This window comes from Salvia hispanica, chromosome 3 (assembly GCF_029641045.1).
Source record: "Salvia hispanica isolate PSC_SH4W2 chromosome 3, Shi_PSC_v1, whole genome shotgun sequence".
NCBI classification, from domain to species: domain Eukaryota; kingdom Viridiplantae; phylum Streptophyta; class Magnoliopsida; order Lamiales; family Lamiaceae; genus Salvia; species Salvia hispanica.
The window spans coordinates 1302528-1315229 of NC_142694.1; the positions used below are offsets into that span (position 1 = coordinate 1302528).

The following is a 12702-nucleotide window of genomic DNA, read 5'->3' on the forward strand; positions in this document are numbered from 1 at the left end:
TATATGTATATATATCATATTTATTCATAATCAATCAGAAAAAAGATAACATACCCATAAAAGAATACCCGCAAGTGTTAATTAGTAACATTTTATTTTTTTATCAACGGTACATATAAGTTGTTATTATTATTATTATTATTATTATTATTATTATTATTATTATTATTATTATTATTATTATTATTATGTGTAATATATACATACATATATTTATTTATGTATATAAAAGTAAAAAAATATAAATCATACACATAAAATAATATTAACAAAATGATGTAGGATTACTTTTTTTTTTATTGCGGTACATATTGGATATTATTATTATTGTAAGTGCAAATATAAATATGAAGTATATATAGAAGCTGAAAATATATTGATAATGTTCATATTTATATTACGTAATTTTCCATAAAAGTGGTATAATGAATGTTTCCTAAATAATTGTATGTCTAGTTGGATGAGTGCTCTTTTAAATTCTTATTTGTCAATAAATAATTGGTTGGACACACCACCTCATGATGCCATAGTGGTGTGGAAGGACCACTGAATATTTTCTCCCAATTTTGTGCCAGACCATACTCATTTCTTTCTACCAAAATGTTTTGATATTTAAAATTTTATATCAAATTAAAGATAATTTTACGTGAATTCACGTTCAAAAATTAGGTATACACTATCGATATTCACTCGTTGTATCAATTATGTCCACAAAACGAACATTGCGAATCATGTCGGAATCTTCGCCCCGCAACCTAGCCGCAATTTTCTTGCTCGCCACAACCCTCAACTCCTCAACATTCCTCACCATCTCCTCCGGCAACCCCTCCAAACCCGAGCACCGCTTGATCACCACTCTCCTGAGCTCCGCCACCGCACCTTCCTCCACCATCACCCTCTCGAGCTTCCACATAGATCTCAAAACGAGCACTTCAAGCTTCCGAAACCCCTCACTCGACACCACCATCTCCGCCCCCTCAAACACGTCGTCCAGCCTCAGATACTTGAGCTTCTCGAGCCTCCCCAGCACCGGCATCGGATCCTCTTTCACACGCAGCCACTTCAGAGTCAGATGCGAAAGATTCGGAGGGAAAGCCGAGGGCAGAATAGGTATTTCCCCGTGAATCTTGAGCCTTGTGAGTCGATGCATGCCTCCGAGATCTTCTAAATTAAAATTTTCAGCGTAACGCAACTTCAGATTCACGAGATTCTCCAATTTCTTTAACAAGTGAAAAAGCCACATTGAATCAAAGATTCGTGTTAGATTCATTCCCAATTCGAAAAGACTAGTCATCTCCGTCAATTGGTCGACGTCTGATTCCTTGAAGTTCACATAGCTCAGCTTCTGCAGTGACTTCAAACCAGTTAAATCCGGGACCTTCCCGAAATAGAAAGAAGACGCGTAAAGCCTTCTCAGCCGCCGCATTTTCCCGAATACATCGGACATATCGATCCCCGACAAGCCCCGCATGTCGAGAATCTCGAGGTTGACAAGCCTAGGAAGCCACCTCGGAATCTCCGAGATTCCGGTATCTTTCACACTCAGATACCTCAATCCAATCAACACACCAATTGGAGTCGGCAGCTGCTTCATCTCCAGGCACCCTTCGAAGTCGAGAATCCTCAGGAGCTGAAAGCTCACCCAGTAAGACGAAAACGCCGCCGCGAAGAGGTACGGCTGGGCCCCGCGGCGGACTACAAGAGACCGTATCTGTTTGTTTCCATAAATAGAATCGTTGAATCTCCCCCGGCTGCAGTCCAGGACAAGATGGCGGCGGGGCTTGTCTGAAAACTTTGTTTTGCTACTATTTTCGTTCACCATCTCAAAATTCATTTCCTCCTCTGCTCTTTCTATACACAAATCTCTAACGAGATCGTGAACGACACAGCTTTTAATACGATCGTCGAAGGAGACGTCCTTTATCAGAACCAGGTTTCGATCAATCAGGTCTTCTAGATACGCCATCGCTGTCTCCTCCGTTGTTTTTCCCGCTTCTTGAGGGATGAATCCTTCTGAAATCCACAGATCTACGAGCTTTCCGGTGCGGATCACAGCGCCAGGCTCGAGGAATCCTAAACAGAGGAAGCATGATTTTAGCTCCGGAGACAGGTATTGGTAGCTCAGATTGAGGATTGCCTGTACGGTATCATTGCTGCGAGAGATTTCTTCTAGAACTTTCTGCCATCCAGAAATGGACTTGTTAAGCTTCGCGAGTAGGCCTCCTACCAAGGTGATTGATAACGGAAGGCCGTTGCATTTGTTCGAGATTTGTCGGCCTATGTCCGACAAATCTTCCAGATCCTTCCCGTCCGAGACAGTGTTGAGAAACAAGAGCCAGCTTTCGTCCGAGTCTAAGCATTTCATGGTATGAACGTATCCATCCCCTTCTTTAACAAGTGGATCACGCATTGTAAGCAGAAACCTACTACCTTTACCTGTCCGGCCAAAAGCTAGTGTGATGAGAGATGGATTCAAATAATTTGACAAAAATGATACTCTTCTATGAATCTTATTTGACTCGATAAGAATACTATAATAAATGTAAAAGAATGTAAGTGGAATTTTTTTTAAAAATATGTGTACTATTTTCGTGTATAATAATAAAATGAAATAAGACTATTATTATAAAAAGAATCAAATGATAAAAATAACTCCTATTATGAAACAAAAAGACTACTTAATTTTGTCCACTATTTAAACAAGTAGTACTAATAAGTATTAACAGAGGGCAAATTTAGAACTCCCTCCATTCTAGAAAATTTGTCACTTATTTTTATTTTCGTTCATCACTAAAAATTTGTCAATTTCCATTGACTTTTTCAACCCATTTTCTATTATTATCTCCGTTTCTGAAAGTTTGACACAGTTTATCATCTTGGTCTGTCCCTGAAAGTTTGACACACTTCACTTTTTACCATTTTTGGTAGTGGACCTCATATTCCACTAACTCATTTCTACTCATATTTTATTACAAAACTAATACTGCCTCCGTCCCCCATTAAGAGTAACACTTTGACCGGGTACGAATTTTAAGAAATGTAAAGAAAAGTTGATTGAAAAAAGTTAGTGGAATGTGGGACCTACTTTTTTATATTGGTTTTATAATAAAATGTGAGTGAAATGAGTTACTGGAATGTGGGACCTACTTACCATTTATTATGGTAAAAATAAAGTACTACTCTTAATTGGTGACGGACCAAAATGGAAATTAGTAACTCTTATTCGGGGACGGAGGGAGTACTTTAAAAATAGGATCCACATCCCACCAACTTTTTCAACTCACTTTCCACTACATTTCTTAAAACTCGTGCCGGGTCAAAGTGTGTCAATACTTGGGGGACGAAGGTAGTACATTTCTTAAAGCCCGTGCCAGATCAAATGATGACAAATTATAAGGGGGTGGATCAAGGAGTACTATGCATATAGTTAAAAATCATAGCCAAAAGAATCAAAGTGAAAGCATAGATATGTACCTTCTTCGTTGGGGAAAGCCGGTGCGAGGACCTCGGTCCAGTGCACGGCGTCCCACATGTCGTCGAGAACGATGAAATACCTTTTTCCCTCGAGCCGTTTGTAAACCAGTTTTTGAAGCTCCGGCAATCGTAATCCATCTATATAATTCAGTTCAAAGCCAAAAGTTTCTGTGCCCTTAACCTGCACATATATTTCCTTGAGTATGTCTCTTGCTCTCACTTCCTTGGAAGCCACAGCCCAACCGCGCCGCTCAAATGCAGCACCCACCGCCGCGTGGTTAAATACGCTCCTTGCTAGCGCGGACTTCCCGCTTCCGCCCTCGCCTATGATTCCGGAGATGGTCTGATCTCTCCTCTCATCCAAGACTGCCTTCTCCAGCAGCAGTTCCACGTCTTTTTCCATGCCCACCATGTGTTTGTCGGTTTTCCACTGAGGCAATCTTCGCGATTTAGTAGACGAATCTACCCCGTTGCTAGTAGGCCTGAAAAACCATATAACCCCTTCATATTTCAATTTCCATTAATAGTCAATAATAATGATAAACTTTAGGGTTTATAATAGTCCTTCATATTTTAATTATCTATTTATAAAATAGTCCTTCATGTTTAATCATCGATTATACTCCCTCCGTCCCAAATAATTGTCACTTTTTCCATTTCGATATATCCCACAATAATTGTCACACTTCATTTTTACCATAAATGGTATCTCACATTCCATTAACTCACTATACTCACATTTTATTATAAAAACCAATATAAAAAATTGGGTCTCACATTCCACTAACTCACTAAACTTACATTTTGTTGTAAAAACAATATAAAAAAGGTGGTTCTCACATTCCACTAACTTTTCCAACTAACTTTTCTTTACATTTCTTAAAATTCGTGTCCACAATTAGAGTGACAACTGTGCTACGGATGGAGTATTTATTACTCTCTCTGTTCCATGATAGAGCCATTTTTCTATTTTCGAAGTTCCAAGTTAATTGAGTCATTTTTATTTCTGGCAAAAAGTAATTTTTCCTTTTATTTATTCTCTCTTCATCTCTCATATTTTTTTTTACTAATTATTTAACACACTATTCTTAAACTCTGTGCCGAAAAAAAATGTCTATATTAACAAGGAAGGGAGAGGTAGCATGCAACATTTAGAATAAATGTGATGAGAAATTAAATCATTTGTTGGCTATTTTTTTAGTACTAGCATATTTGTGGCTATAATTTTGACAAAGTATAAAATGAAAAAGGTGGGAATTTTAAAATTATGCAATTTTCCTTTTAAATATTTTACTTCAAAGTATCTAAAATAAAAATATAATTGGAACCTCAAAATATTTTTGAATTAGCAGAAGTTATTAATTATGAGGAAAAAAACAAGAAAAATGAGATCAAGTGTAATACTACAAACCATACCTATCGCCAAGATCTTGAATCCCGGAGCTCGAACGCCGGCCGTCGATCTCCCGGAGCCTCTTCCGGATAGATCCGATCGACCGGCTCAACTTTCTAAGACGGTACTTGTGGTTGAGAGAAGCAGCAACACTCGTGAGCATCATTCTCCCTCTCTCCACCTTATAAATAAACACCTCCACGGCGTCTTCGGCCTCGCGCGCCACCTCTCTCGTCTCGGACATCCAATCGCGTACTGCCACGTCGCTGGCTTGCTTTTCCGACAGGAAACGCTGCACTCCTATGAGCTCATCTTTCAGCTGCCGGACCTCTCCGACCACCCCTCCGCCTCGTAGTAATTCCGCCTTCTCCGTCAGAAAATCACCTAGCTTTAGCGCCGCCGTGCACACCGCCGCCTCCGCCGCCATCTCCGTCGAAATTTGTTCGTTTGGAGTTGGCTTGATTATATAATTTTCAATTCGTTGAGTTTCTACATTTGGTATATATAGGATAGTGAAATTATAATCTGGAACGCTAAAAAATGTCAACCGACGACAAAATAACAACAAAAAATGTCAACGCAATTTTAACACTGCATCAACCGTTGACATTGTGTTGATATTTTTGTTGCTATTATTTTCTTATCTGTGAAATTTTATAACGGTCCAGATCATAGTTTGAAGTTTGTATAATATTTATTTAGAGTTTGCATTTGATCACGTTCCGGTATATACATGCAGCATGTAAGAGAGTTGACTTGGTCGTTCAAGATTAAATTATCTCAAAATTAATCCGATAAAACCCTAATTAATATTGTAAACTCTAATTATCTCAAAATTAACCAAAATTTGGACACTTAGTCAGATATTCTAAAAGGACGTGCAACCTTAAACGAGATTTAGATTTAAATGAAAAGATAAAAATATTAAAAAAATACAAACTTGGTCAAATAAATCAAATGTCAACTAACTAGCCTGGCAGATTTCACGCGTTTTTATCGCAATTCAAGGTATGATACGATTTTTTTTAAATATAAATATATCCAATAATTAATTTTGTTCTATTGCGCCAACTTGAAATTAGTTTGTCAACGTTTTTCTATCATCCAACTCTTCTTTTTTAATGGTATATTAATGGTATATAATGAAAGAAGGAGTCCATCCTCAATTTGAAAATATAATAAAATCTATCTTCAATTGCATAGAAAAGTACTTCCACCATCCACGAAAAATAGACAGGATTGTAAATGACACAAGTTTTAATATATAATTGATCTATTTTTTAAGGACGAAGGGAGTACTTGATTTTACGTAGTTTTTATTTATAGTAAGTTTCTTCTCTCTAATAAGATATCATTTTATATTTTAATTATTATTTTTATTTCTCTTATTTAATTAATTTTATATTAAAATTCATATCATTTATTAAAATTATTTTTTGCTGATGGATGTAGTTTTTATATATATTTTACATAAAATATACTAGTCGGATAAGACTAGAATTTTCAAGCTTATGGATTTTGAGTGCAATGCAAGTTATACACTATGTTTTTTATCTTTCTTATTTTATTAATTTTAATATTCATGTCATTTATTAAAAAAAAAATTATGAAGGTAGTTTTTATATACTACTATATTTTATATAAAATATACTAGTCGGATAAGAGTAGATTTTTCGAGCTTATGGACAATACAAGTTGTACTCTTCGTTATGTGAGCCTATACAACCAAATAAGAGGCCCAATAATAGTTTAGAATTAGTGGGCCTAAATCGATATATTATATATTTATACCAAAAAGATGCATACAAATTTGAGTGGATTAGACCTTGATGATCATGTCATACATGACATCATTGTTCAGAAAAATAGGGGAATTCTAAGTCAATTTAGTTAGTGGAAATCGATTACTATAAGTTCCATTTTTTAAACTAAGAGATGACTAAGACTATGTGTGTGTTCTTTCCTTTTCATAACAAGACTTCTTCACCATTTTAGACTCAAGCCATGGCCCCATCTCTTCTTCTACACTACACTTTCAACACTAATCATGACTACTAACAATTTTTTTAACTAAATCTACAAATTATAAATTGAAAATGTCACCTCTCATCCAATGGGCCTAACTGTAAAATTATTGGTTAATTTTTAAGGCTAAAAGTCATACGTTGTTAAATTACTACTTTCTCTATAGATCTGAGTTTGTCACACTTGACTACTATCATATAATAAGACTGATTTTTTCTAGAATTCATTATGAAATAAAAATTGGTGATGGAAAAAAAATGCATACATGTAACTGACCAATTCAATTGTCTGAAAAAGTGTTGTAGGGACTTAGAAAGTGGAGTCCAACCTTAAAGTATATGTGCAACATGGTACATGTACTTCACAGTTTCTAACATTCACATTATCATCAAATTATGAATCATTAAATTAAAGCATAGATTCCTGCCAATTGGAAAGACCAAAGTCATGTAATTTGACCATCACAACACTATAATTGAAAAACCCTTGAATTATTGCCATTCCCAATTTTTAGACTTGTATCATATTTAAGTGATAGTGGTGAGATAATTGTGAAATAGTATCATATTGGGAGATCAAATAATAGTACAATATGTAAGTAGAAATCTATGCCACACCTCAAATATCAAAGCTCCAGTTGTACTTGTACAACAATTCTTTTTGTTTGATGCAAAATATGTTGAAAATATGGAACATATATATATTGACTCATATAGCACATGCATGGCATGAGAGACCCTACACGGCAATTGTTATGTTAATAAATTCCAAAATAAATCATCACCATTAACTTTCTAACCATATATGGGTTTTGGCCCAACATCAAGACTTTCCTAAATCTAGAATTTTTGAGTAACATAAGGAGATTAAGAAATTAATCACTTGGGTCATGGCTCATGACTGAGAACTAACAAAATAACAAAGCAATCGTTCTATCTAAAAGTCGCTTATAAATAAGAAAACGACAGCAAACGAGCAACACACGTCAGCAAGGACGAGGCCAAGTTTTAACTAAGTATTCTAGAAGAGACAATTAATGAATATATTAAAATTAATTTTGACTATTTTAATAGATTTATATATGTGTGAGAAATTAAGGGAGGGCATATGCCCTTAATGTCAATACACTAGATTTACCTTACGTCGTAATATTATTTGTCAATCTCATCCATCATAGAAAAATGGTCTCACTGTATCTTTAAATCGAATGAAAATTTTCGTTATTAGTGCTGATTTTTTGTTGGTGGGTAACATATCTTACCTCACTAATTAACCAATCTATCTGGAATCATTTTCATTCGTGCTTCGATAATTATTGAATTAATTATACTTCATGGCATCAATAATGGGGACACGTATCTTTTTTTTGTGAAAATCAAATCTCTTTCTCCACCTTCTTTTTCTTATTAATTGACAAAAGTCTGGATTTTTCTACAGCACATAAGCAAGAAATTTAGAGGGGGAATTTTCTTTATGGTGATTAATGGAAGGAATAATAATTACATTTTGGATTGCTCAAATTTATTAGGTTCGCAGTTTGGTAACACTTGCCAATTTTGATGTTGACTGAATTAATTAATTATGATTAAGTATCCATTCGTTGCTTCCTAAAGTCGATAATGTCAAGGAATTTAGGAACCAACATCAGTTTATCCTTGATTTTGCATTTTCTTCCATTCTTTGATTATTGATTAACTTAAATTTTCTATTGTAACTCAAAATTATTTTTTTCGAGAATATCACCTCAAATAAAAAGTAGCATGTGCCTAATTAAATTTTAAATTGAACCATACCAATTTTATTTAAATTGGCTTTATTAAGGAGTACTATACTATTAGTTATTTATCACATCGCCTAATATTGAAGGTTATAAGATTTGAAAGATTTATCATAAATTCACGCATTATTTAAAAATTAATCTTTTCCTAAATTATTGTGCAGTATATATGCAATGTATTTCTAATTCATTTTAAATTACTTAACATTAGTAAATCAATTTTAAATGTAAAATACCTAAAAATCTAATTATTTACTACTCCTACTATATACTATTGGGGTGTCAACGTATTAGCCAAAATATACTATACATCATTGACCAAAACTAAGAAATTTTACCGTTAATTACTCCTATTTGGCTAAGAATGGAAGATGAAAAGAAAATTTGTGTTTAATCACTATAATTATATTTGGATTTATCTTCAATTTCATACAGATATTTTTAACTCTTTCTCAGAACTGATCAAGCTTTCAAAAGAATGAGAATATACTCCATAAAAGTGTGTGGAAATTTATGGATATATACTACGTTTTGTGTTAAAATGACAACCCCTTTTAAAATGACGTGACACCGTTTATACAGCAATATTATAAACGCTACACAGCAATATTACAAACACTACATAACAATCTATAGATTGTTGTATAGTGTGTCGGATATTGCTGTTCAAAAAAAATTGTTGTTTAAAGACCAGCACATTGCAGCCCGTCTTTTTCCAGATTTTTTTTTTTGGCCACGTGGCAGCTTATTATTCGTCCACGTGTACAAATAATTGGCTAGAAATGGTGGTATGATGTTATTTTAAGGGGTGATGGCACCCTAACATGCCCCTATATACTACTACTATATTTATAATTTTATTAAATTTCAAGTGGCATATACACAAATATATAATTTAAAAAAACAATAAGTCGGTATATATATAGCCGTATTCATCCTAAATACGTTGAATTATATTCAAGCTCGTTTAAAACACTTGTTTAAAAAACAAGTTATAATTAGGTATGCTTCTCTTCACTTTTGAATTATACACAACTATATCTATCTAAATAGTTAGTTGGTACATGAATTCATTCAAAATATATAAGGAGTACAGTACTAAAGAATTTCTCATGAGAATATAAATGTACTTTACAATGACGGCTCAACATTTGGATGAAAGAATGGTGTCCGAATTTTCCTTTCCATCAAAATTTATCCCTAAAAATTTGAGGGATATTAGGAATGCAAGAAGTGGACAACATAATACTACTACCTCCCTCCGTCTACCGAAATTTGTCTCACTTTGACCTGACACGGGTTTTAAGAAATGTAATGGAAAGTGAGTTGAAAAAGTTAGTGGATTATGAGTCCTAATTTTATATATTAGTTTTATAATAAAATGTGAGTAGGAATGAGTTAGTAGAATATGAGGTTCACTACCAAAAATGATAAAAGTGAAATGGGACAAATTTTGGAGACGGGCGGAAATAGAAAAATGGGACAAATTTTGGTGGACGGAGATAGTATTATTTATTTAATACTAGTAATTATAAATCATACAAAGATCAATAATTTACAAGAAGAGGATAAACTATAGGGAGTAAGAAAAATAGGTAATGCAACAAACTATTAGTCAAGTCACAAGCAATTTTTCTCCATCTATCACTTCATGTTAGGCTGGAAATAGACTCACAAAATATGCAAAGGATAATTTCGAAAGGAAAAAAAAATTATCATAATGGAAGTAATGTAATTGATCTCTTTTTTCAATACTAAGAAGTAGAAAATTAACACCATTTATGCATTGAGATAATTAGTCACTATTTTTGGTAGTACTCATTTTCTAAAATACAAAAAGAGACAATATTGAAACAACGTTTTCAAATCTAAACCAATTCACTCAAAGTCGCATTCTTGCCGGGCACGAGCTCAGCGGTTTCCCATCTACCTTATTGTAAAGTGACACGTAATCATTTTAGTTAGCCAAAAACGCTTGTCTCAATCGCGACTTTCCACCGGGCCTCAACAGTTCTTTTGTCAGCGTTAAAAAGTCGGTACCGTAGGAACCGCACCGGACGGCAACCTCGGCCACGTGTGAATTGTAAGAAACTATTCAACTTGTGCTTGCAAAAATAAATAAATTAAATTGTAATTTAAATAAAAAATTGACCAATGTCATAAAGTTAGTCTATTACGATAGTACAATTTTAAATTTTTGAGATTATGTGACGCTTATTTAATAAATTGACATTTACGTGTTGTTAGCGACGTTCACATTGCGATGAGTTGTGAATGGCCCGTGGTCGGGTTGCTGCTGGCTTGTAGTGTTTATTTGCTTAGCATATGGATTTTTGGTTAGTGGCAGATTAGTGGGGAGTTTCTACTTTGTTTTTGGTTGTCATTTTTGCTATGTTCGTTTGTTTGTTATCGACTGTTTTGATCGTGGTGCCCTCAGCTTGAGTTTTTCTCTTGTATCAAAAAAAAAAACAACACTATTCAAGTCATAGGCGATATCATTCAGAAGAATCAGCATTTGTCCACATAAAAAAATTCGGATTCCACGTTACCACCAATATAATTTCATCAAAATATAGTCTCATGAGACAATTGTGAATTATACTAAAGTTATGATTTAATTCGAAGAGTTTGGAAGTTATAAAATTTCAAAATGTCAACTACAAATTCTATTTATATGACAATTTCTCATAAATAAATTTCTTATTGAAACTTTCTAAGTCATCCGTGCACATTTAAACTTGTACCACGGTGCACTTTTCCACTATTTTGTAGACTTGTAGTAAACCGTTAGCAATTCCAAAAAATCGTTGGTTAGTCTTCGTCTATTCTTATATTCTAAATGTATAATATTTAAGAATCAAAACGAAAATTCGATTCCAAATCATTATATCTTCAAAAAGAAATAATAAAATTTGCAATAGCTTCTTAGAAGGATTTATTGACTTGAGCTTCTTAGAAGGAATTGGAAATTGAGTTAATTACGTTCGCACTAAAAAGACCGGTGCTTGTATGATTACAAACGGACTTCATGATTTCATCTTTATATATATTGAAGACTAACTATATAACTTAGGAACACGTCTTCTTTGAAATTGACATATTAGTACATAATTTTATTATATTTTTCATGAATAACACAAACGCATATACTCGCACATACTAGGTGATTCGAACCTTCAATTAATCTATTAACGAGAAATCCTTGATTAATAATGTTGGATACAAACTCATCCCACGTCAGATAAATGAGGATAACATGGGTTGCGTTAGTGTGCTAACTAATTTACAGTAATAACTAATAACTTTCAATTCTTTGTATTGAAATTATCAACACAAAGACATGATTATATCAATACAACATGTAAATTTAAATATCAGCACAAAAACATAAGTTTATCAACACAAGAATATTGATAAATTTATATCCTTGTGTTGATATTTTTAACATACAAAATTGATATTAGTTATTAATTATTACTATAAATTAGTTATTATTGCTCACACACATAACAAGTCATCAACCTATACACACACCATATATAATGCTAAAAAATCAGAGAAATGAACTCATGAAAAGGTATCCAATTGATTTAAATCAATTTAATTTTAATATGGCTATATATAAGTCTATAATTAAGAAAAAAAACATAGAGTAACTAATTAACTATTATGTTTCCGAGAGGATAGGTGATCATATAAAAGTCATTAGACAGTCTTTTGAATCTTCCATGTGGAAAATTGTAAAAACTCACAAATATATTTAGACTAATTTGTCATTTCGTGCTCCGAAAGTATGTTTAGTGATTGAGACTACGTCCTAATTAAAATTGTTGATAATATTTCTATATATATTACATCGAATATACTAAGACGGGGTATATAAGAAGATTAGAAAATTTTATTACTACTTTTTTGTGGTTTTTATACATCTTTTTTTCATCTCAAATGTAAAATGGGAAACATCCTAAAACATTGTCACGCCCATACTTAATGATAATAATAATATTACGAATTGAAGTAAAAAAACAAAAAT

The 12702-nt window shown here is 33.4% G+C and overlaps 1 protein-coding gene across 1 annotated transcript; it reads right to left on the bottom strand.

Moving 5' to 3' along the window:
• Positions 1–676: 676 nt before the first annotated feature.
• LOC148929876 (putative disease resistance protein RXW24L) lies at positions 677–5300 on the bottom strand. The gene is made up of 3 exons (XM_089068632.1): positions 4891–5300; positions 3475–3956; positions 677–2436 (listed from the first exon to the last, which is right to left on the bottom strand). The coding sequence occupies exons 1-3, from the start codon at positions 5292–5294 to the stop codon at positions 677–679; spliced, it is 2646 nt and encodes an 881-aa protein (XP_088924758.1). The 5' UTR covers positions 5295–5300.
• Between the last annotated feature and the right edge of the window lie 7402 nt (positions 5301–12702).